Source organism: Staurois parvus, unplaced genomic scaffold (assembly GCF_062004578.1).
Source record: "Staurois parvus isolate SC_StPar_1 unplaced genomic scaffold, SC_StPar_1.0 ptg000744l, whole genome shotgun sequence".
Lineage (NCBI taxonomy): Eukaryota > Metazoa > Chordata > Amphibia > Anura > Ranidae > Staurois > Staurois parvus.
This window is the reverse complement of record NW_028318540.1, coordinates 1,079,185-1,105,198: the sequence shown is the minus strand read 5'-3', so window position 1 is coordinate 1,105,198 and position 26,014 is coordinate 1,079,185. Positions and strand designations below refer to the sequence as shown.

Sequence of the window (26,014 nt, the reverse complement as noted above, 5' to 3'; positions counted from 1 at the left end):
ATCGCCACACTCTGCTATGTGCCACTTTCAGGTCTCCTCACACTGCTGGTGTGTTCCATTTTTTGTCATGGGTGCTGGCAGATTACGGGCCTCCCATTGCTGCTGCCAGGCCCCTAATCTGCCATGGGCCCCTGTACCGCCTCTTCATGCTGCTGCCAGGTCCAGAGTGTGTCATAGGTCCCTGTACGGCCTCCCATTGCTGCTGCCAGGAGGCAGCAGGGTCGCAGCAGTGTCAGTGGAGGCAAACGGCCACGGAGTAGAGCACCAGCTCCACTGCAGCCTACCACCACGGCCAGTAGTGGTGCCGGTGTGCACGGAGGAAGTAGCAGTCAGCCAGTGAGGAGTAGCGGGGGCAAAGTTTCCTACTCGGCGGTGTGGCAATTTTTCGTCAAGCCGCCCGAAGAAGTAAACGTAGCCGTATGTCGACTATGTGGCCAGAAAGTCAAGCGTGGCCAGGGGGCCCATGTTGGGACTACAGCGTTGCGTCAGCATATGCAGCGTCGCCATTCGGTGGCATGGGAAAACCGTGATAAAGATACGGCGGTTCTGCCTTCCCCAGCCCAGGGTTCCATTTTGTCATAGGGTGCTGGCAGATTACGGGCATCCCATTGCTGCTGCCAGGCCTTAATCTGCCATGGGCCCCTGTACCGCCTCCTCATGCTGCTGCCAGGTCCAGAGTCTGTCATGGGTCCCTGTACGGCCTCCCATTGCTGCTGTCTCCATCGCCACACTCTGCCATGTGCCACTTTCAGGTCTCCTCACACACTGCTGGTGTGTTTGAATTTTTTGACATAGGGTGCTGGCAGATTACGGGCCTCCCATAGCTGCTGCCAGGCCCCTAATCTGCCATGGGCCCCTATACCGCCTCCTCATGCTGCTGCCAAGTCCAGAGTCTGTCATGGGTCCCTGTACGGCCTCCCATTGCTGCTGTCTCCGTCGCCACACTCTGCCATGTGCCACTTTCAGGTCTCCTCACACACTGCTGGTGTGTTGAATTTTTTGACATAGGGTGCTGGCAGATTACGGGCCTCCCATAGCTGCTGCCAGGCCCCTAATCTGCCATGGGACCCTATACCGCCTCCTCATGCTGCTGCCAGGTCCACAGTCTCTCATGCCATGTGCCACTTTCAAGTCTCCTCACACTGCTGGTGTGTTCAATTTTTTGACATAGGGTGCTGGCAGATTACGGGCCTCCCATAGCTGCTGCCAGGCCCCTAATCTGCCATGGGCCCCTATATACCGCCTCCTCATGCTGCTGCCAAGTCCAGAGTCTGTCATGGGTCCCTGTACGGCCTCCCATTGCTGCTGTCTCCATCGCCACACTCTGCCATGTGCCACTTTCAGGTCTCCTCACACACTGCTGGTGTGTTGAATTTTTTGACATAGGGTGCTGGCAGATTACGGGCCTCCCATAGCTGGTGCCAGGCCCCTAATATGCCATGGGCCCCTATACCGCCTCCTCATGCTGCTGCCAGGTCCACAGTCTCTCATGCCATGTGCCACTTTCAGGTCTCCTCACACTGCTGGTGTGTTCAATTTTTTGACATAGGGTGCTGGCAGATTACGGGCCTCCCATAGCTGCTGCCAGGCCCCTAATCTGCCATGGGCCCCTATATACCGCCTCCTCATGCTGCTGCCAAGTCCAGAGTCTCTCATGGGTCCCTGTACGGCCTCCCATTGCTGCTGTCTCCATCGCCACACTCTGCCATGTGCCACTTTCAGGTCTCCTCACACACTGCTGGTGTGTTCAATTTTTTGACATAGGGTGCTGGCAGATTACGGGCCTCCCATAGCTGCTGCCAGGCCCCTAATCTGCCATGGGCCCCTATACCGCCTCCTCATGCTGCTGCCAAGTCCAGAGTCTGTCATGGGTCCCTGTACGGCCTCCCATTGCTGCTGTCTCCATCGCCACACTCTGCCATGTGCCACTTTCAGGTCTCCTCACACACTGCTGGTGTGTTGAATTTTTTGACATAGGGTGCTGGCAGATTACGGGCCTCCCATAGCTGCTGCCAGGCCCCTAATCTGCCATGGGACCCTATACCGCCTCCTCATGCTGCTTCCAGGTCCAGAGTCTCTCATGCCATGTGCCACTTTCAGGTCTCCTCACACTGCTGGTGTGTTCAATTTTTTGACATAGGGTGCTGGCAGATTACGGGCCTCCCATAGCTGCTGCCAGGCCCCTAATCTGCCATGGGCCCCTATATACCGCCTCCTCATGCTTCTGCCAAGTCCAGAGTCTGTCATGGGTCCCTGTACGGCCTCCCATTGCTGCTGTCTCCATCGCCACACTCTGCCATGTGCCACTTTCAGGTCTCCTCACACACTGCTGGTGTGTTGAATTTTTTGACATAGGGTGCTGGCAGATTACGGGCCTCCCATAGCTGCTGCCAGGCCCCTAATCTGCCATGGGCCCCTATACCGCCTCCTCATGCTGCTGCCAGGTCCACAGTCTCTCATGCCATGTGCCACTTTCAGGTCTCCTCACACTGCTGGTGTGTTCAATTTTTTGACATAGGGTGCTGGCAGATTACGGGCCTCCCATAGCTGCTGCCAGGCCCCTAATCTGCCATGGGCCCCTATATACCGCCTCCTCATGCTGCTGCCAAGTCCAGAGTCTGTCATGGGTCCCTGTACGGCCTCCCATTGCTGCTGTCTCCATCGCCACACTCTGCCATGTGCCACTTTCAGGTCTCCTCACACACTGCTGGTGTGTTGAATTTTTTGACATAGGGTGCTGGCAGATTACGGGCCTCCCATAGCTGCTGCCAGGCCCCTAATCTGCCATGGGCCCCTATACCGCCTCCTCATGCTGCTGCCAAGTCCAGAGTCTGTCATGGGTCCCTGTACGGCCTCCCAAGGCTGCTGTCTCCATCGCCACACTCTGCCATGTGCCACTTTCAGGTCTCCTCACACACTGCTGGTGTGTTGAATTTTTTGACATAGGGTGCTGGCAGATTACGGGCCTCCCATAGCTGCTGCCAGGCCCCTAATCTGCCATGGGCCCCTATACTGCCTCCTCATGCTGCTGCCAGGTCCACAGTCTCTCATGCCATGTGCCACTTTCAGGTCTCCTCACACTGCTGGTGTGTTCAATTTTTTGACATAGGGTGCTGGCAGATTACGGGCCTCCCATAGCTGCTGCCAGGCCCGTAATCTGCCATGGGCCCCCGTACCGACTCCTCATGCTGTGACGTTGCAACAAGGTGGAATTCAACCCTACATATGTTAGACCGCCTTTACGAACAGCAAAAGGCCATCACAGATTTCCTGATGTTAAAAGCGGATAAAGGTACTCCCTGTGTAACTTAGATGTCAGCCATTGGCAGCTCATGCGTGACACGTGCGCTTGCTCAGGCCCTTTGAGGAGGCCACGCTATTCGTGAGTCGGCAGGACTATGGGATGAACGACGTCATTCCTCTGTTGCACGTCCTGGAACAAATGCTGTTAATAATGGCTGGTCAGGGTGCGGTAGACGTGGCGCACAGATCTCAACGCCACATGACCCCTGTGGGGGCAGGACAGGAAGAAGAGGAGGAGGTAGAGGAGGACATTGGTGCTCAGGAATTATTGAGTGAAATGGGTGGTTTTTCCACTCAGCGGACAGGAGTGGAGGAGCAGGAGCATCTGGTAGAGGAGGAGGAAGAGGAGACAGAGGACCCAGACGCACCGTGGCAGTATGCTGTGGAGATGGAGGCAGGGAGTCCCTCGCATTCCTTGGCACAAATGGCCCATAGCATGCTCGCTTGCTTGCGTACCGACAGCCGAATAATAACCATCAGACAGAGGGATGACTTTTGGCTGTCCACCTTGTTGGACCCTCGCTACCGTTCCAAAATGGTGGCCTTTTTCACACCTGCTGAGAGGGAGGCCAAAATAACGTACTATAAAAACCACCTATGTAGTCAGCTGGTCTCTGCCTGTCTGCGCCAACGTCCATCCTCAGACACTGTGGGCCCTGTGCGCTCGCGTTACGCTGCCATGGCAGCAGGGGAGGGGTGGGGTGGTAGGAGCAGTGGCAGCTCCACCAGCAGCAGCTGCCTCAGTCTGCAGTCGATGATGAGTAGCTTTCTTCACCAGCGCAGTGAGGAAACTAATAACCAGCCGCAGCAGCAGCAGCAGCAGCATCAGGTGGACCTGGAGCAGGACCTCAAACAACAGGCTTAGGCCTACTTGGACAGCACCCTGCCAACCGAGGTAGACAATCCCCTTGACTACTGGGCAACGAAACTTGACCTTTGGCCCCAACTAGCTGAATTTGCCCTTGAAAGGCTGTCATGCCCGGCCAGTAGCGTGGCATCGGAGCGCGTGTTTAGTGCGGCAGGAGGTATTGCAACTCCACGGAGGACACGACTGTCCACCCAAAGTGTGGAGAGACTCACGTTTGTGAAAATGAATCAGGCGTGGATTAGTCTGGATTTCAAACCACCAGTTCCTGACACAACTGACTAAATCCGCCATGAATCATGCCCCAAACATGTGCCACTTTCAGGTCTCCTCACACTGCTGGTGTGTTCCATTTTTTGTCATAGGGTGCTGGCAGATTACGGGCCTCCCATAGCTGCTGCCAGGCCCCTAATCTGCCATGGGCCCCTATACCGCCTCCTCATGCTGCTGCCAAGTCCAGAGTCTCTCATGGGTCCCTGTACGGCCTCCCATTGCTGCTGTCTCCATCGCCACACTCTGCCATGTGCCACTTTCAGGTCTCCTCACACTGCTGGTGTGTTCCATTTTTTGTCATAGGGTGCTGGCAGATTACGGGCCTCCCATAGCTGCTGCCAGGCCCCTAATCTGCCATGGGCCCCTATACTGCCTCCTCATGCTGCTGCCAAGTCCAGAGTCTGTCATGGGTCCCTGTACGGCCTCCCATTGCTGCTGTCTCCATCGCCACACTCTGCCATGTGCCACTTTCAGGTCTCCTCACACACTGCTGGTGTGTTCCATTTTTTGTCATAGGGTGCTGACAGATTACGGGCCTCCCATTGCTGCTGCCAGGCCTGTAATCTGCCATGGGCCCCCGTACCGCCTGGTCACGCTGCTGCTGGGTCCACAGTGTGACATGGGTCCCTGAACCGCCTCCCTTTGCTCCCACTCTGCCATGTGCCACTTTGAGGTCTCCTCACACTCCTGCTGTTTTCCATTTTGTCATAGGTTGCTGGCAGATTACAGGCCTCCCATAGGTGCTGCCAGGCCCCAAATCTGCCATGGGCCCCCGTACCGCCTCGTCACGCTGCTGCTGGGTCCACAGTGTGACATGGGTCCCTGTACCGCCTCCCATTGCTCCCACTCTGCCATGTGCCACTTTGAGGTCTCCTCACACTCCTGCTGGTTTCCATTTTGTCATAGGTTGCTGTATGGCCTCCCATTGCTGCTGCCTCCACCGCCACACTGTGGCTCCAAACACTGGTTTTGGCCCCGTGACTGGCCAAATGAGTGAAGTGTGCGGTGATTCTAAGATCGACGGCACTCATCTGCATGTCATACTGACTGACAGTATTATTTCTCTTCCCCAGCAGACTCCAAGGGCATTTAAATTAAAGGTACAGTGTTCTGCACTAATATTAAGTCTCTCTGAAGCCTAGAAACACCCTTTTTTAAGTTAAATTCACAGCGAATATATTCGACTCGAATCGAATATTGTCCACGAATTCGCCGAATCAGTCGAATCAAATTTTTTAATACTTCGCTCATCTCTAATAACAAGTATAGTGTAGTGGAAAAGTGCAGTTTTGATAAACATGGCTTTAAACTAACCTTTTTCTGTTATCTCTTCCTCTTGAATTTCTTTCTCTTCGCTTGTCTCTTGTACTGTAAATATATATCCAGACAGACATTTAATATCATACATTGAATTATTGCTTGAAAAAGAAGTCTGGCCAAAGCTGTTTTGGTCATACTTCTCTTGTGGGTCACAGGAGTGCACCCACAAGAGAAATGTTCTCCTTTGACCCAGAATCAGCAGACAGCTAGCTAAAGCCTGCTGTTGGCTGACACTGCAGAGCCACTACAAGTTCTGGAAGGATCCTGGCCATATTGTCAGGATCCACCTAGCTGGCTGATTGACAGTTGGTCCGGTTCTCAGTGCAAAGCCAGCTGCACCTGCCCTCTCTAGAGGCCCATGCTCCATTGACAGTCACTGTTCTCTGCTTTGAGCAGACCAAGACTAAATGATCATTGTTTACATACAGGTGTGTGAGTTTCTGATCCTAGGGGCAGTGAAGTTATTTTAAAAATGTTTTTGCTACAAACACAAACATATACAAACCTATATATCGTTTTCACTTAATTATATTGCTATCACACGGGGACTAATAAGCTAATAATACTAATAATACAGTACCATTGAGCAGATGACAAGTACTCTTCATTTTGACAGCTGTAAACTGGAAATGCTGAGAGCTGAGCACGAGTGTGCAGACTCAACAAAGGAGATCAGGAAACTGAATTTACCCAATATCCTCCTGTTCGCAATCCTGACAGCATTTGTTGTGGTGCCAGGTTCCTGTAGGGAGCAAGAGACCCTAGGAACCACTGAGCTTGTTTTAGCTCTTGAAGTTCTGGACTTACTAGATATATCCAAAGAGTAGAAGAGATTAAGTGATTACGTCACAGTGAAATTATGTGTTTGGGAGTCACTTAAAATATTAAAGCTGCTTTCTCACTGGCCATACATGCAGCAACTTTCATTCAGCTGTTCTGAAATGGCAAAGTTCTGACACTTTCAGGTAATGCAGAAGCTTACCTGCTCCCTCTTCACCCCAACATTCCTATTGGCCTATCACCGTGATGAGCTGTGTCAATGGCCAATACGAATGTTGGAAAGGCAGGAAGGGAGGGGGAATGTCACTAATTGGAAGCGCTGGAAATCTGCCTATTCAGAACAGTGCACCATTTACGTTATGTCTGTTTGAAAAATAATTAGTAGGTAATCCTCAGGGACAAATTTTTACTGGAACATAGGAACCTTTGCTAACACTTTGTAAATCCTTGAACGAATGCAATTTTAATAAAGTATAATATGACATGCTGCATATGATAAAAATGGACACATTCAGCAAATAAAAAAATGAACAATTACCTTCTTCTTCCTCATCTTCTCTGTAACAAAGAAATGAAAGCTTAGTAAGGACAACATATTAAAATATAGTGCACATTTACTACCTATACACGCAGCAGCTAAGTGCAAATACACTTGTAAAACAGTGTTCATAAAAACTTGCTGAACATTTATAGATTTCATAGCAATAAGTACATTTGTGGCATTTTTATTTTGTGGCCCTATGGTATTACCTCTCCTCAAAATGCTAGTTTTCTGTCTGTCCTGTTAATCCACTTACATCAATGCTTTGGATCATTGGCCTGGAGCAGTCATGCAGTCATGCAGATAAGGATTTCAGATTTTTCTGCATACTTGTTTGTTTGAAGACAGTTAAGGTGACACTAACAAATATCTTGATTTATTTATTTATTTTATTTCAGGTACTCATGCAGTCAGTTTACGCAGTTTACATATCTATTGTACATTCACATTTATTCTCTAAAAACAATCCATTCGTGTTGAGTATTTAATGGTCCTGTAATATATTAATGAAAAGGTTTTTTCACTGTTTTTCTACCTCTTTTTCCCCTTCACTTCCATTTGCTGGAAACAACCAGTGCCATTAGGTTTAATGTTTGTAGTCCTTTCGCATAACTGAGGTCCTCCAGTCCCCTTCTTAACTTTGTTGCCCTTCTCTGGACTCTCTGCACTTCCAGCACCTACCTCCTGAGGATTGGTGACCAGAACTGGATGGCATACTCCAGATGTGGCCGAACCAGAGTTTTGTAAAGTGTCCAGATTATAGTTTTATCTCTTGAATAAATTCCCTTTTTAATGCATGCTAATATTTGTAGATATGTAAAATCTGTTTATCATAGATATAACTAGCTATACTGTATAAAATATGAGAAAATTGTATCTAATGGTGAAGAGAATTTCAAAGCAGGTATTGTATCCACCTTTGTACAAGGATATTAAAGATTGCAGTTTTGCCATAAACAAGATAAGAGAATCTATTTACCTTTTTAATTAAAATCTATGCATGCCGCTGTTCTAGGCCAAAATGCATTGTTTGTAACACATAAGATGAAAGATGCTCATATAACCAGCTCGCTAGACACTTTGGTCAATGGGGAAAAGATGTATATTAGGATTGGGTATTTTGGCTGAATTATCAGAGCAGAAATGGGTATGTTGAAGGCTTCTGATCATTGTATTACTTGCAAACACTCTGTGGACACTGTTCTGTGCTGGGACCCAATAATTGCAATCCTCTCTGGAAAACCAAGTTGCTGCAGGAAAAATTAATTTCTTGGATAGAGGAGTTTTGCATTCCATATCGGCTAGCGAACTCTTGCCTCAGCAACAATAATTACAATTATTACTCCTCATCCTTGTGATATATGACAACAATATTTTGCTTGCTTTGCTGGCTACAGCTTGGCATTGCATGCCATTGCTGAGCCTGTCATCTACTAGGACCCCCAGATCTTTTTCCATCTTAAATTCCCCCAGAGGTTCTCCCCCTAGCCAGTAATTTGCGTTTGCATTTTAGCATACAAGTGCATTACTTTACATTTTTCAACATTAAACCTCATTTGCCATGTTTTTGCCCACCCATTATTTAAATGAGGTCTTCTTGTAAAGTATCTATATCTTGCTGTGAAATTATTGCCCTACTTAGCTTCGTATTGTCAGCAAACACTGAAATTGAACCATTAATACCAATCTCTATATCGTTTATGAAAATATTAAACAGAATTGGTCCCAGAACAGAGCCTTGTGGTACCCCGCTTACCACTTCAGTCCACTCTGAGTACTCACTCTTTATCATTAGTGATCGGCCAAACACCCCTGTGTTCGGTTCGCAGTCAAACATTCTAACCTAATGAATGTTGACAGCGAACTTTGAACTTAATGCAATGTCTATGGGATCCGAACTTGTAAATTCAAAAGTGCCCATTTTGAAGGCTTATATGCAAGTTATTGGATATAAGAGGGGTATGGAGACTTTGGTACTGCCCTGAGGGACATGAATCAGTGAAAAAATAATTTCAAAAAGTACTTTTTTTAAAGGGGCAGTCATCATATCATGCCTGGGGGTTCCCGAAACTACCTGCAAAGTTGCACATCTGTCAAATGTATAGAACCTGCTGCAGCAGGACTGACAAAAAAAAACAGCATGGAGTCCTCCACTTAATCCTTACCAGGCCCTCCTAACTTTCCTACCAGACCTAAAGGGTCTGATAAGGATTAGGGGGGGACCCCACACTGTTTTTTTTTGTTTTTTGTCAGTCCTGCTGCAGCAGGTTCTATACCCCACAGGTCCCAACCCCAGAGTTAGAAGTTTTAAAATAAAGTGCATGGGGTTCCCCCAAAAGCCTTACCAGGACCTTTAGGCATTGTAGGGCTTTTAAGGGGAACCCCAACTCACAAAAACGTGGAAAAGAAGTGTGTGGGGTTCCCCCTAAAAGTCATACCAGGCCCTTTAGGCCTGGTAGGACTTTTAAGGGGAACCCCACCCCCAAAAGCCAGACCCTTGATTCGAGCGGAGACCTGGCAGGGCAGGAGAGGGGGAAGATGAGCATTCCCCCCCCCCCGTGGCTTACCAGGCCACGTGTCCTCAGCATTGGGATGGTGTCCCCATGCTGGTGGGGACAAGGGCCTCTTCACCAAAACCCTGGCCCGGTGGTTGTGGGGACCTGTATGCAGGGGAGCTCATTAGCATCAGGATACCCCTTTAAATAAGGGGGCACCCTGACGCTTGTGAATGAGTAAGAGGTACTTGTACCACTACCCATGCACTGAAGCGTTAAACTGAGTAAAAAATAAAGAGACCAGTCTTTTGAAAAATTCCTCTATTGAACAAAAAACAAAACAATAGTTTTTGACAAGTCCTTTACAAAGAAAAGCCAAACAATGGTCCCATCGTTGTACTCCATCATCAATCACGGCATCCAGCATTGTCACAACAGAAATTGAAAAAAGCCTGCCGACCAGTCCGCACCCACTGAGCACTCTCTGCAATCTGACATTTGCCTGTCAGATGTACAATTGGGCGGAGCTAGTGGTGATGTTACTGCTAGCTCCGCTCAATTTTGCTGTGATTGGCCAAAGCATTGCCCCTGATCTGTGGTCCGGTACATTGCTTTGGCCAATCACAATGCACTGTGAGAGCGCAGTGCATTGTGGGGTGCGGGCCTTCTGAACGCCCTCACCATTCACGTGTTCGGTGAACACACAAATGACCGATGTTTGACTTGAACATCAAGCTCATCACTATTTATCACAACTCCTTCATCTCCTGTCCTCTCCCTATATAACCTTTTATGCAGCTGCCGGGGGAGAAGCAAAGGGAAATACTATTAAGTGTCACTTGAGTGACAGCTCTGAGTCTGTCTCGTCAAAGATGGTGGCACCTAGCAAAAGTCAGGGATTTTGAAGTTCTAGACAAGGGAGGATTTTCAAGGTAAATAACATACATAAAATAAGTTAGATTCACATGCAAGGATCTGCTGTTCTCTACTGTCTGGATTTGTAAATGCCTGTAAATATATTATGTATGCACTTACTGCCCCTGATTGTTGGCTTGGATAGCCCAGAAAGAGAAAGTGGAGAGAGAGAGAAAGTACCATCCACATGTCCTGCCTGTAGGCCAAGGAGCAACGAGGGATAGAAGATGGCAAGACTTCTCCCATGTTTACCATTAACTGGGTGCCAAGCCTGGATCACATGATAAGACTACCCCTGGGTGGGTTTTTCTGGGCTGCGCTAGGCACCTGCAACAGGATCATTGCCTCACACACTTTCTGCTGTCCTCATCAATGCCCTAAGACAAGGCTGACACCGCCATGGTGGAATATTTAAGGTGGGCCTCCACTCTTTTAAATGAACGTACATCATATACACTTGCACAATAGCTGTCCTCCAGCTAACTCTTGGGTTCCCGTGACACCTTCACTGTTGAACTGAAGTTAGGAGGAACACAGTGAGCCCATGTCCACATCTACCTGTCCAGCATTTTCCACTATTTGTCTTGGTAGCAGAACAGGGCCCCTCCATGCACTTAGCACCAGCTCCATCAATTCCTTAGACTCAACTCCTAACATTCCATAACTCTGTACAGGATGGGGATCATGGTGGCACTAAACTTCTCCCATTGCTATGGGAGACAAACTGCTCATGGAAGGAATACCTACAACATCTCCCTTGCTGCTACAGGCTTTCCTACCTGTAATGGGTACGCACTAACCATAAACTGCTTGACTGACTGTTTGCTTCCATTACCCTTGGTAACCACTTGACTGACTTCAAACCAGGATGACTGTCTTTTCATATCCCAATGTGTCTAGTGGCCCACTCTGTAGACTATATGTGAAATGTGCCAGTTACTTGCATTGCACTTCTTTAATAACTTTAGACCAGGCAGAAAGCAAAGACTCAATGCTTTACTTAGAAAAGTAAAAAACATGACAAAATCCATTGAACAAATAAAACAGTCTTTTCCTACATCCCTAAACCCTAACTCAGGATTTTGTGCTGCCCTGGCATACCTGCAAAAGGCAAAAGCAAGGTGTAACACTGATCCCTCAGCCAAGGATTGAAAGAAAAAGGCAAAAATAAGACTCTCCCGGCTCCGAATCACTGTCCCTTTTATACGTTTTGGGATCAGTGGGTGGGAACCAAAAAGCCTGCCAAGAAGGAAAACTCGGGACCTAAGGTTAACCCTAACCCTCTCATCTGGGGCAGCACCTATCTAGTTGAATTGCAACCCGCTTATATGTCCATGCTACTAAATCATGGACTAGAAGAGTCTTATAAACTACTAGGGAGAGACTAAAATGCAGAGTAGGTAAGCTGACTCCATATTCTAGTGTAAACCCACAGTTCCTGCTGGTGAGAAGATCCATTCCAAGCTTGTCAGACGACAGTTGGAGGATGCACCCCATAAGTGCTGATCTTGTCTTCAGGTTTCTGACAAAAAGACATATGGCACATCATCCTCAGCGGCCCATACAACTGGATGTTGCTGCAAAATTAATAACTATATATATCCGAATATATGTACACAATTCCATCAGGACTCCTATCGGACCCCTTTGCTGATTTGTTTGTACTGTACATTGGAAGTATGTACTATTATTAATCTCTTGTTATATAAAGCTTGTATTATTTCTGTGTGTGTTGTAGTAGTTCTTCTGCTCCCAATTACTTTGACTCCAAGGGTAAACTAGATGGAAGTGGATTTTTGTGTCTCACTTATGATGTATTTTTCTATTGTAGCATTGAACTGCGTTACATTGACTCTCTCTGCTTCTTCCACATTCCCTCGGGGCCGGTTCACACCACAAAAACTCACTCTGGATGTGTCTCCGCTTGTGCATTTTGTACGTGGTTTTAATGCATTCCAGTGCATTTTCCCCTCTTGTTTTTTCTTAAGTTTCTGGGGTTTTGTTTTTTTTGCTGTAATGCCTTCCAGTGCATTTTGATGTATTTAGATGTGTTCTGTGCATTCTACTTTCCATGACAGTCCAGTGCAGAAAATATGCAGCATGTTCTAATATTTTTTATTGCACTAGTGTTAAAAGAAAAGTTCCCCTTTGGAACATATTACATGTTCCACCCGTTTTTAGGGTGGAACATGTAACATGTTACCATAGCCACAGCCACGCCCACCACCCTCCCTCCCTCTGACAGATAGTAGGGGGAGAAGCTTACCCGTACTATCTGTCAGATTTGAAAACAACGCGGTCATGTTTCACAGTGTTCTGTAAATGGGTGCCAACAGGTCCCGTGGGCTTGTAGTTTTTGTTGAACTACCACAGCACTGTGGAGCGCTATGGTAGTTCATTGAAGCTTCCTGTCAGTATATCTGCTTGCTCGTAAATCTCCTACGGCAAGCAGATATCTGCAGGACACCTACATGGCATCAGTGATCTACTGATTGCTGGTGCAATGCTTTATAGGCTCATTTGGACAAAAATAATAAATGCACATTTTTTTTACCTGCAAAAAAATGTGCATTTACTATTTTTGTCCAAAAAGTGAACTTTTCCTTTAACTATGCCATTGGAACCCATATAACCTACTGTCTACGCATTTTTGATGCAGATAAAAACACACTGGACTGCATCTGGTGTGAACAAGCTCTCAGTCAGTGTTAGCCATTTCAGGGACAAAGTGTAGAAAGTCATGGTCTTCCTACTCTTCAAAAGACTAGACAAACCTCCTCTGCATTGCGGTTATCTGAAGTAAAATTGCATTGTATTCAACTTCTGTAACTTTAGAAAGAGGTAAATTAATAATTAGTAAATTAATTTCTTTTTGATAAATGAGATACTAATAACAGAACTTTCAAGCAGTTGCTGTTTTTTTTTTTCTTCTCTGAGCTTCCTTCTTAAATTCTCCCCTGACCACACTGTCAGATACATTGGCACACCCTGTGCTTGCCAGCAGGGCCGCTGATAAGGGGGTACCCCCGGGCCTCCTGTAGGGGGCCCAGCCCCATCAGCCGCAGAGGGGTCCCGGGCAGCTGACAAACCAATCTGCAGCTGTTAAATTCCATTGTTAGCCTCCTGTCATTCTATCACACAGTGGCTCAGTGTTGTGAATGTTAGCTGCGCTCCTGCTCTGTTCCACAGGTTTGACACTTTCAAGTTTCCTTCTGTTTTCATTTTATTGTAATTTTGTTTCTTCCCTCTCCCCCAGACTGATTATACCCCACCCCCCATCATCACCTGTTCCATCTGCAAATCTGTGTATCACCCACCGCTCAACTCTTTTTATTTAACTATTTATTTACTGATCTTGTTAATGTGTCTCATTTCCTATCACCTACAGCTCAGATCTACCATTATTATAAGATTTCTAATTGTATCTCACCACTAGTCTGATTGAATTCACAATTCCTGGTCAGTCCCGTTCCCTTACCTATAGTAACCTTTAGGGCCAGTTCACACTACATGCATTTCAGTTGCTTTTTTTCTGCATCCAAAATGCACAGAAAGTAGGTAATATGGTTGTCAATGTCATAGTTCACATCAGCGTTTGCAGTTCCAGTGCATTCCAGTTGCAGAAAAAAAGTAGAACAGGCTGCATTTTCTCTGCACAGAACTGTACTGTAACGTGGTAAAACGCATCAAAAACACACCAGAACACACCAAAACGCCATTGAACACACATATCCCTAAATTGAAGAGAAATAGAGGGGTGAAAATGAACTGGAATGCATAAAAAATGCACTGAAACGCATCAAAAACACACCAGAACGCACTAAAAATGAGTAAAAAATGTGCATGCAAAAACGCATCCAAAACACATCTAGACTGCGTGTCTATAATGTGAACTGGCCTTTAGGACTTGCAAGAGCATGCATTTTCCTGCACAGCAAAGAAACACAATACCAATTGCAGATGTGTGCAGGTACCATGAATACTTAATTGCACCTCCACACATCTAGTAAACACAGACGCATTCACAGACACCAAAACGTATGGCACCACACTACTGTGTGGTTAGGTGCAACACACTTTTAAAATAATATGCCTGCAGTATTTTTGCATGTTCCCACATGTCAGGCAGCCCATTGAAATTAATGGGCTGAGGAAAAAAATTTGTCAAAAATACCACATTCACACAGGTCCTTTCCCTGAGGCTGATCCATTGTCCTTGACAAGCGTGATTCCTTTCCCTACTCTATCTACTTGAAAGTGCACGTCAGAACAAGCAGATCACTGATACTTACTAACACTGCCCATATTAACCAGTTGCTGACCAGCCACAGTACTTTTACTGCGGCAGGGCGGTACTGCTGCACAAAATCACATATATATAGGTGATTCGCGCTCCCGATGTTTTCAGGGGGGGGGGTGCGCATGCGGGGGTGTCACTTTTGGATTACCAAAGAATCAATCATTCAACTTAGGCCAGTGATGTCCTGCTGAAGTCAAATGATTGGTCCCTGTCCTATCCTGTCCTGTGTTGCCAGTTACACAGAACAGGATATGATGATCTTCTCTACCTGGGCACTTTCCGTCCCAGAGAGAGAAGAAGACACCAAAAAAGTGAGTAAAAAGCACTACACTTACAGTTAGAACACACCTAGGTCGCATTTAACCCATTGATCTCCCCCCAAAGTTAACCCCTTCACTGCCCTGTCACCAGTGTCAGACTTCCGATAGTGTTAGCGTCAGTTAGCGTCCCTCCCAGATAGTGTCAGATTGCCCGCTAGTAAACCAGTAATCACATTTAATCCCTTGATTGCCCTTGTATAGTGTCTGAAAGGATCAATATCTTTGATCAGATCAGTGCTATACCAGCGTTCACATTAGTATAGCGTCCCCAAAAACGCAGCGTTAGCGGGATCAGCCCTGACACCTGCTAGCACCTGTGTTTAGCCCCTATGCTCCCCTTCCCTTCTCCCCCAGCAAGTGCAGTGTCAGTAGATAACTGTCACTTGATACATTACACACAAAACCGTAGTGTTCACAGAATCAGGCCTGATCTCTGTTAGCACTTGTCGGTAAATTTTTTGTAGTGGTTCAAACAGTCTCTGACAGCCAGGCGCTCTTTTTCCAGTGAGTCGCACTAGGTACCTATAAATTTAGTGGCCAAAATGTCCAACCAAAGGTACACTAGTGAAGAGGCCTACAAGATTCTGAGCATGTCAGGTGAGAGTGAAGGGGAACCTGTAGACAGCAGCGGCACCCTGACAGATAGCTCAGATGACGGAGAAGAGGTCCCTGCTAAGATCAGGCATACCCAAACCCATTCCCAGGTTGCTGAGGTGGTACAAATGCATGATGAGACGATATTGCATTTTATGCACTTCAACGACAACACACTGATTCGTCCTCGGGGTGACCCTGAATTTGACCGGCTCCACAAAATTCAGCCCCTCGTAAATCACTTTAAGCAGAAATTTGCAGATGTGTATACTCCCCAGCAAAACATCTGCATTGATTAGTACTTCATTAATTTTTCGGGCCACCTTGCATTCAAACAATTTATCCCCAGCAAGCATGCCAGATATGGGGTCAAGATGTATAAGACCTGTGAGACGGCAACAGGCTATACATATAAGTTTTGGATTTATGAGGGAAAAGATAGTCATGTGGAGCCCCCCGGATGCCCAGACTACGAGGGGAGCAGTGGCAAGATAGTTTGGGACTTTTCCATATGGGGTACCACATATACATGGACAATTTTTATTCACGCATGCTATTTAGACATTTGTACAATCTTGGAATTGGCGCATGTGGCACTGTGCGACTGTGCGACCTAATCGCTCCTTCCCTTCCCCCAACAGCTTTAAATACCTGTCTTAGAAAGGGGAAAAACCCTGCTTGAGAAACAAAGAATTGCTCGCAGTGAAGTGGAAGGACAAACAGGATGTTTTCTTTCTGCCTTCCATTCATGCAGATACGACCATCCAAATTACCACGGCAGCTGGTGTTGTTGAGAAGCTCCTATGTGTCCATAATTATAACCTTAACATGGGAGGGGTGGACTTCAACGACCAGATGATGAAGCCATACTTAGTTTCCCAAAAAGCCAGATGCTGGTACAAAAAAAGTGTCTGTTTATTTATTTCAGTTGGCTTTATATAATGCTTTTGTTCTTTACAAAGTAACTGGACATGGTGGATGAGGAAGAGATCATCATGGCCCTTTTGTATCCAGAAGGTGCTGTGGCCCCAACCCCCAACCCAGATGCAGTTAGCCGGCTGCATGAGAGGCATTTTCCAGATGCTATTCCTGGTACCCCAAACCAAAGGAACCCCCAAAAAAGATGTGTCTGTAGCAGACATGGAATTAGGCGTGACAGCCACTTTTTTTGTCCCTCCTGTCCTGACCAACCTGGCCTCTGCATCAAGGACTGCTTCCGTCACTACCATACACTAGTGGAGTATTAGTATAGGGTACAGCATGGCACAGTTCAGGGCACATTTGCACAGGGTCTCGAAAGATGTTAGGTAGTCAGGAAACTGGCTATCGCATTTGGAGAGACCCTACCATCTGTTTTTAAAACGTTAAAGTTTGAAAAAATAAATTAATTGAAAAACTAAATAAAAAGTACAAATCCCCCAAAAAATTAAACATTTTAAAAACCAAAAATAGTTATAGTTTATTTTGTTGTTGTCATTTTTGTTATTGTTCTACTTTTACTGTTTTATTGTTACTGTTTCATTGGTTCTGTTTTATTGTTAACCATTGCTGTTTTCTTTGCAGGAATGCTTTCAGCTGCAGCACTGATCTGTTTATTCTGACAGCAACAGGAACTGGCTCTCAGAATATACATAAATCAGTGTGGGTAGCGCTGTTGGATGAGATTTTTCATCCGCAGTTTAAAAAAGAGCATATATGCCGAAGCATGGGGGCCTGGGGTGGCCAGTGGGTAGATGGCCCCTATGCTTTGGCATATATAGTTTGTATTATTTGTTGGCACTTTTCATGTGTGCCCACCATTAGAAGTGGGTAAATGCAAGGAAGTATTCTAATGGTGGGCATACCACACACCTTTTCTGGCAGAGATTTCTTCTCTTTTTTTTTTTCTATTCAACCCACAGGCTGCATAAAAAAAAAAGAACATAGCATATACACCCAACAAGGACCAGCGACATACTGGTACATCACTGGACTTTGAATGGTTATACCAGGGTGATGCCTGCAGCTGCAGGCATCATCCTGGTATCATTTTTTTTTTTTTTTTTAAAAACTCTAATATCATTTTATCATCAGCGGATGTACTAAGTCAACAAGTGGTCAAACTGTCCGTACAGTCTGGGTTCTAAGGAGGTATCTCATTGCATATATCAACCTTTGAAACAGAACACAGAGCAAAGATGTAGTCACATGGATGTGTCTTCGATGCAATGTAGCATAATTGGCTCTTTTCTTTTTATTTCATTTTTACAGGTTTGCTTCAAGTACTGATAAGCCAGAGATTTGTTTCTTACTGATCTGCAGTGAGAGGCAGTACATGGCCTGTATAGACATTCTGAAGTTTCAGCAGCAGCTGCCACAACACTGCCAAAATTTGGGAGTAGAGAATACTGATCTCTGCCACACAATAAAAAATAGAAAAAAGATAGTTTTTAGCTGGTAATCAAATTAGAAGGATATCCTGAACATATAATTTGCTGGTTAAAAGCCAATGTTACAATTAGGCTCATGTAAGAATTTGACTATTTTCAGTCTTGATGTGGAACTAAACCCATTGCTTTAAGGATAAACGGTTGCCACTTCCTTTTCCCCACTGGAATCCACCGACACAAAAAGAATTGCAAGCCAATTATATTCTCCTTTCTACACCTAAAATATTCCTATTCTAGTTATAAAGGTGGAAGTGATGTCAATATGACTCTCCTCCTTACAGTAATCCTGAAGTTGTCTGACTTTCTGCCATCCATCCATCAAAATGTAGCACTTGTAGAAAAGAGCTCATGGAACTTATACCCTGTAATTCAATTTTCTACGAGGCAAAGTGATAGGTTGCAAGGAGGCTGCATAAGACATTTTTCTCTGTACCCTAAAGAAGTGCCTCACCTAACCCGAGACTCTTATGTTCCTGCAACAAAGGATTAACCCTGTGAACAAACCAGATCATCAGGATGTAATGCATGACACCACTGCCTATGGCTAAAATGGAAGCTGAAAATAAGCTGAATGTACAGGAAATAGTAAAATCTCAGCCAAAAAGATTAGTCACAAATGACAAGATAAATTATATTCTGAGAATTCTACTCATTAACACATGGTACTGTGGCAGCATGCCAAACTATGTACATTGCTGATGATGAGTCTGATTCACCACTTTATCTCACAGACTTTCACACAATGAAAGAGAAAATATTGGGTGGGGCGGGAGACATGCTGAAAGAGTGAGGTGTGAAGACAGTAGACATGGGCATGATATAGGTGTGAGCGTTCCTGACAAAGACCTTACAATTGAGAGGTTAACTCCTTAATTTCTGAAAAATAAATCATAGCTGTGACACAGATATTAAATAGATTAAGGAATTTTTGCCAGTTGCAGATATTCCAGACCATATCAAGCAAATCTGTGCAAGGCCCATGTTTCAGGGTCAACTATATTACAGTGGAACCCCATCCATTACATAATGTTTTTTTGATAAAAGGGGGCTGCTGTTATAAACCATGGGGCCCTTTGTGACAGGGCCCCCAACTAAACACAGTTTACTATGCTTAAGTTATGAATGAACACAGTGACTGATCAGTACCAATCACTCATTGTGTTCATTCAGGAAAGGAAGAGGCTGGTAAATGTGACATATTTACGGACCCTTCCCCCACTATTCATCCAAAGGATCATATAGTGTGTTTGCAGATGGGAAGGAGAGGAGAGAAGCCAGAAGCATTGCAGGGGCGGGGGGGGGGCACACGGGGGGGGGCTTGGGCAGCATGGGGAAATGTATGGTACACCGGGAGGTGCTGCAGAGACAGTAACACAGGGGATCAGGTCCCCGCTGTGCAGATCACCCTCCCTGCCCACATCTGATTCACCCAATCCAATACACCCAGCTGCTTGGGCCCCCCTGCTAGTCCGGGCCCCATACAGGAGGACCAGTGGTACCCCTATATCCACGGCCCTGTTAATCCCTGTGGTCCAGCTGGCCAGATTTTCCTCACTTCCTGCAGGTTATGAGACTCTAAGGCCTTATTCACACAAGGTGTTAAAAACATCACTTTTAGAGGAGCTTTGCAGGGGGTTTTTTTCAGCTGCTAAATGCCCCTTCATGTTAGCCTATATGTCCATGCACACATAGGCATTTACGGGTAGGGCTGTTTAGAGGCAAAGAAAAAAAATGGGGCCGCTACAGTTTTGCAAAAAAACACCCATCTCGTGTAAACAAATGTGAACTTGCTTTAGTACTAGGTGTGTTTAGCACTTGGCCGTTCATTCATTCATTCCACTGGCCAGAATAATATTTAATGCATCTAATATTCTGGCCAATGGAATAAATGAACACCCAAGAGCTTGAAGCACATTTAGGCACACTATTAGTGCTGCTGTTTCCTTCCTTGGAGCGTAGGCATCCAGGGCAGGAAAAAAATCCTGTGTGTATGGTGCCTAAAGCTGGCCATACATGGGTCGAATTCTGAAAGAAAATGTTGCACCATTAGTGGGCCACAGCAATGATCGAACGAATTTCTAATCAAAGATGGGAGAATCATGCACGAAATGTAATTGAAAAAGAAATGAGCATGAGCTGTGACCTGGAAAGATAATTCTTGGCCATGAAAATTCTTTTCAACATGAGGTGAAATTGAAGGCTTGGTTGGTTGAATTTCAAAATCAACGGTGGCATCATCGGATTACAAAACGCACAAAATATCTGATTTTCTAAAGAAAATTTGTTCGGAATTCAACCTATATTTGGCCTGCATAAAAGTCGGGACAGATGGGCGATGCTAATGCCAGTGATAAACAGAGATTTTTAGCTACTGATTTATTTGCTATAGTTGCTTATATTTTGTGTCTAAGAAACAATTTGTCACTGCTACTAGTTAAAATAGATAAATGAGTGCTGCATCATTGTATTTGGTATGCTCTGCTACATATCGCTCCCCTTCAATAATTTGTATCTAAGCCCTAGAGGTAAATAGTGACTGTCGCTGGCTAGCTTGGCATGAAATGCTGCACAATCTCAATTGCTAGAGTGGCGGAGTCACAAATCGCTGTAAAATGAGTAAGTTAGTGATTCCGTAAAAATTTACTGACAACCTTAGCAATAAATTTCTGTAAAAAATATGGATCTCTTCAAAGAAATCGCCCTTCTGATGTGGGATAAAGAAAGCGGAAAAAGGTTAGAAGCATCAGCAACTTTTTATTACTGTCTGTGTCCCAAGTGTGAGTACACCCTTCTTCCTACTCTAGTGACAACACTGTAATCAGGACAGGAAGTGAAGCAAAATCTACCAAATGAGGCTATAGACAGCAATAAAAATATGATGGCGGTTCTAAACTGATACATGAAATGTATGAAAAAGAAAAAAATATCTTTTGTTATTTAGAACTTCATTAGTTTTTTTTAAACCTGATTTGTAAAAATTATAGAAGCTGATTGGTTGCTATTGACAAGAAGAACATGTACCATTAGTATGTAGCCAGGTGCTATATCATTATGCCTTTCAGGGACACTTAGAGATCAGACTATGATTAATCATGTCCTCCCTAGTGTTCAGTACTGGGACTGCTACATCACTTCCTGACAGCAGAGTGGATCCAGTTTTTCTGAAAGCGGAGGATCTTGGAACCTGTAGTCCTATAGCCAATACATACTGTATTTCTGAGTGCTGATTGAACTACAACTACCAGAGAGCTGGGAAACCAGAAGGTTGCTGGGAGAGCAGATATATTTTACACAGCAAGGAACTGACTCTCTCTCACGTGGCATGGAATTCAACGTTGAACACAGGGGGACTGCTGTTCTCTTCCACGGACAGATTACTGGCCTACTGCTGTGGGACTCTGCACACCAGTTCAGCACAGTGGTTACACCAATTACCATACCAGCATCACATCAGCTTCTCTGCATCGGGACTGTCACTACCTGGTCTTTACACAGACATCTGTGCATGCTCACTGACAGGCCATCAGGCGTCAGGTGGCATGGATGAGCACTGACAGCTGGCACTGATGGACACTGACAGGTGGCACTGCTGGAGCTACACTGATCATCAGTGCCCTGATGATCAGTGCACATGTCCCCTCTGAGGGATGCTGATTACCAGCTCTTCTCTCGAGCTGTCAGCGTGACAGCTCGTCAGGAGAGAAATGCCAAAAACCGACATTTCCCTATTTACATGCGATCAGCTGTAATTGGACACAGCTGATCACATGATTGAGCTGACATCTTCGGCTCTCTCCGTTGATCGGTGATCCGCTGTGTCCCCACGAATCGCCGCGCTGCTCGCTTCCGGAGCGCAGTTAGAATGGGAGGACGTCATATGCCATCTTCCCAGAATGAGAGAACCACCTTGCACCCGTCATTACCTTATATGGCAGGCGAGAGGCAGTTAAACATCACAGGAATCAAGTTCTATAGGTACTCAGGGTACTTATATCTACTTATGTTGGAGTACAGGGCAGGCCTGTCTGATGTGGGGATGCAGTAACAAATGTCAGGGGGGGGCAGAGAATGGTAGGTCAGCAGGGCAATGTACAGGGGGTCAGCAGGGCAGAGGATAGGATCAGCAGTTTGTAGGCCAGTGTACTGGGGCTATTTGTTTTTCGGCCAGCGTACAGAGGTCAGTTGGGCAGTGTACAGTGGGTCAGCAGGGTAGTGCACAGGAATTGGTAAGGCAATGTAATGGGAATCAGTAGGGCAGAGGACAGGGGTCACTGTGGCAGGACAAAGAACAGGGGTTAATGCTGGCAGAGCGGAGGACAGGGGTCACCACTAGCAGGAGAGAGGAAAGTGGTCACAGCTGGCAGGAGAGAAGACTGGGGTCATCACTGGAAGGATAGAGGACAGGAGTGACTGCTGGCAGGGCACTCAGCATAGCTTCCTTGTACATGCACAATCTGAACACAGGCAGCAAGATCTCCTCCTCGACTCTAACCCACACAACACAGACCTGCAATCCAATTCTCTTTCACTCAGCTACGATGTGCACGTAGAATCGGATTTCAGCTCTGTGAAGTGTGGGGAAGAGCCGAGGAGGAGAATTTGCTATCTGTGCTCAGACTGTGCATGTACAGTGCAGGGATGGGGGACAGCTGGGCACAGCATCAGGAGTGGCTGAGGGTTGTGATGTTGTGGGGGTGGAAGCTTTGGGGGGGCGCAACTGGAATCTGGGGGGTGTAGACCACCACCGCACCCCCCTAGATAGATCCATGTCAGAACATACATTTAAATCTCTGCATTCACCATTGCTGCTCTGATGGTCTAGAAGGAGCTGACAAGTCAACAAGCCTTTTTTCCCCCCTCTTGCTAATATTGCAGTTTAATAGTTGAAGCTTACTACTCATTCCTGTATAATTCATTAAAACGTTGCTAACTGAATATTCCTAGTTTAGTAGTTTTCCATCTTTATGTGTTAACTTGGGTTGTATATCCTAAACCCATTATTTTCCTGGTCCACTCTTTTGAACAAGACTAATATAGAGGTGTTACTAAAGAATTGCGTCTCTTGAATTATTATCCTATACTGTTGAAGTACAGTATGTCTTAACCCAGAGTGTCATAGGTGTCGGAAGACCTGCAAGGTCAGGGCAACCATTGAGGACAAACTTTATCAAGCGGGCGGGGTCGTGGTGTTAGCACTACAAGTATGTTTTTCATACATTAGCCCCAAATTGAATAGCTTCCGTTTTCATCACCATGACAACAGCCAGAAAAACTTGGTATCTAAATTAAGCGAACACCTCTATCCATCTACTGAAGATAGACATTGAAACTGGCTGGCTACACACATTTCAATTATTGTCTAATGTCAGTACAGTTGCCTGTAGATTTTCCAACAACTATCTTTTGCAAATGGCTTGCTTAACAGTTCCATGACTGAGGCTATGTCACACCATTGTGTCCACAGGTAATTTTTCAATTTTGCTGTGTGCAGATTAAATTTGAAATATTTGTTTTACCACTTTCTGTTGTAACGAAAACATTACACAATTATTCTATGATAGAATTGCATTTCTTTTGGGAACATACAGTCAAAAAATGTTTTGCTAATTTTGTAAATCAGGGAAATACTGGAAAAAATTTAAATAGTTTGTGCTGCTAAGATACAAATTTGAAATATATTCTTATTTGTCCTGACTGCAGAGATAACCAAACAAATCTAAAAAAAAGTACCCAGAATTTTTGTAATGAAAACACAGGGAAACAAGAGAATGGAGAGGAATGTATTACATAATAATAAAAAAGAAAAAAGGTCTTGTCAGCACTAGAGTCGTTTGTTCAAATTCCAAACCATGGCAATACTTGCCTGGAGTTTGTATGTTTTCCCTGTGCCTGCGTGGGTTTCATCCCTCACCCCAAAGACATGCTAGTAGGTTCATTGGCTTCTTTTTAAATTGGCCCTAGTATGTGTATGCATGAATGTGAGTTAGGGACCTTAGATTGTACACTCCTTGATGGTTAGGGACTAATGTGAATTTACAATATGTATGTAAAGCGCTGCTTTTTTTTTAGTTCTATACAAAGCTCCGTGCACTGTGGAACAATAATGTATAATACATTGGTATACCTCCCTCTGCTGTATGTCTAAGAGAAAGACAGAATGAGACAAAGCACTGTATTAATAGATGTTTTTGTCATGTAATGGCTCTTGACCAGATGTCCTCATATGCTTCAGAAAAAGGGCCAGTTTACTTTCCATCAGACTGTTAGGGGCCAGATTGTAGCTAGTGAGAATAGCAAATAGTGAATAATTATTGGTGTCAGTGCCAGTGGGAGGAATAGTGCCTCATTGCTGACATCAATGAGTGTGACAGTTCCCCTTTATTGGTGTCTTTGGGAGGAATGATGCCCCTTTATAGGTGTTAGTGGGAGCAATGGCACCCCATTGCTAGTATCAGAGGAATGGTACTCTGTCATTGGTGTCAGTGGGAGAAATGGTGCCACTGACAGCAAGGGTGGGCCTTATTCCTCCTACTGACACCAACAATAGGTCACTATTTCACCCACTGACATCAACAAAAGGGCACTATTCCTTTTACTGACACAGATAATGTGGCACTATTCCTCCCACTGACACCAATATTGTGGATTTATTCCTCCCACTGACACAAATGATGGGCTACTATGCCTCCCATTCTTGCTTTGTCCATGCTGTGTGTTAAAAATATCCTATAAATCCTGGATGACTTTTCCTCCTGGCTACCCTTCTTCCTCTCCTCTGAGCTACCCACCATCATCCTTGGGGATTTCAACATCCCTGTCAACCTGTCAACAACCCTGACAACCCGGCCACATCCCATCTCCTTCACTTAACCTCCTCCTTTGCACTTGAACAGTGCATACAATCCACCACCCACTCCGACGGTAATATCCTTGATCTTGTCTTCTCCAACCGCTGCGCTCCACACAACCTCACTAACACCCCCTTCCCTCTCTCTGACCACAACCTGATTACCTTCTCTATCTCCTCATCCTCCAACGCCTACCCCTCCAAATGTCACACTACTACCAGCCGTAACCTCCGCAACCTTAACCCTGCCCCCCTCCACTCTGCAGCTGATCAACTCCATGACAGCGTCCTCCCCCTGTCCTGCCCCGACTTGGCTATGGCTGCCTACAACAACGCGCTGTCAACAGCCCTTGACTCACTAGCGCCTTTAACCACACGCAACATCAGACCCCGACCGCTCCAGCCCTGGCAGACTGATCACACCAAAACCCTCAAACGACACAGTCGTGCCCTGGAGCGACTATGGCGCAAAACCAAATCCCAACAAGCCTTCACCCGCTACAAATCTGCCTTCCACACCTACACCTCCTCCCTACACGCAGCCAAACAAGCCTACTTCCTGACCCTCATCAAGGCCCTCTCCTCCAATCCTCGCCGACTCTTCTCCACCTTCAACTCTCTACTCTCTCCACCCCCACCTCCACCCAGCACCTCAGTCACCGCCCTTGAGATTGCCAATCACTTCAAAAACCAGATTGACACAATTCGCAAGGACATCGCCGCAACTCACATGCCCTCTCAACCCGTCCCCTCTCACACAGCTACCCCCTCATCCCCCCTCTCCCTCGACATAACCCGCAGGGACTTCGTCGCTGCTCAAACTCCTTCCAACCCCGTTCCCCCTCACTCAGCTACCCCCTCATCACCCCTCTCCCACGGCCCCACCACTGCTCTGACCTCCACTTCCACCCCACCCTACATTCCTCATACTGAAGCCCCCCCAACACTCCACACCTTTGACCTTACTACCATCGAGGAAGATCCTCTCTGATGCCCGCCTCACCACCTGCCCCCTCGACCCTATCCCCTCAC

At 45.9% G+C, this 26,014-nt stretch overlaps 1 protein-coding gene across 1 annotated transcript in view; it reads right to left on the bottom strand.

Annotated features, from left to right (window-relative positions):
- The window catches only part of TNNT2 (troponin T2, cardiac type), a 141,655-nt gene that overhangs the window by 80,814 nt on the left and 34,827 nt on the right, over positions 1–26,014 (bottom strand). The window contains exons 3-4 of the mRNA XM_089654092.1: positions 7,080–7,099; positions 5,756–5,809 (exon numbers count right to left, since the gene is read on the bottom strand). Of these exons, the coding sequence (XP_089510218.1) occupies positions 5,756–5,809; positions 7,080–7,099 (74 nt within the window). The remainder of the gene's footprint in view (positions 1–5,755; positions 5,810–7,079; positions 7,100–26,014) is intronic.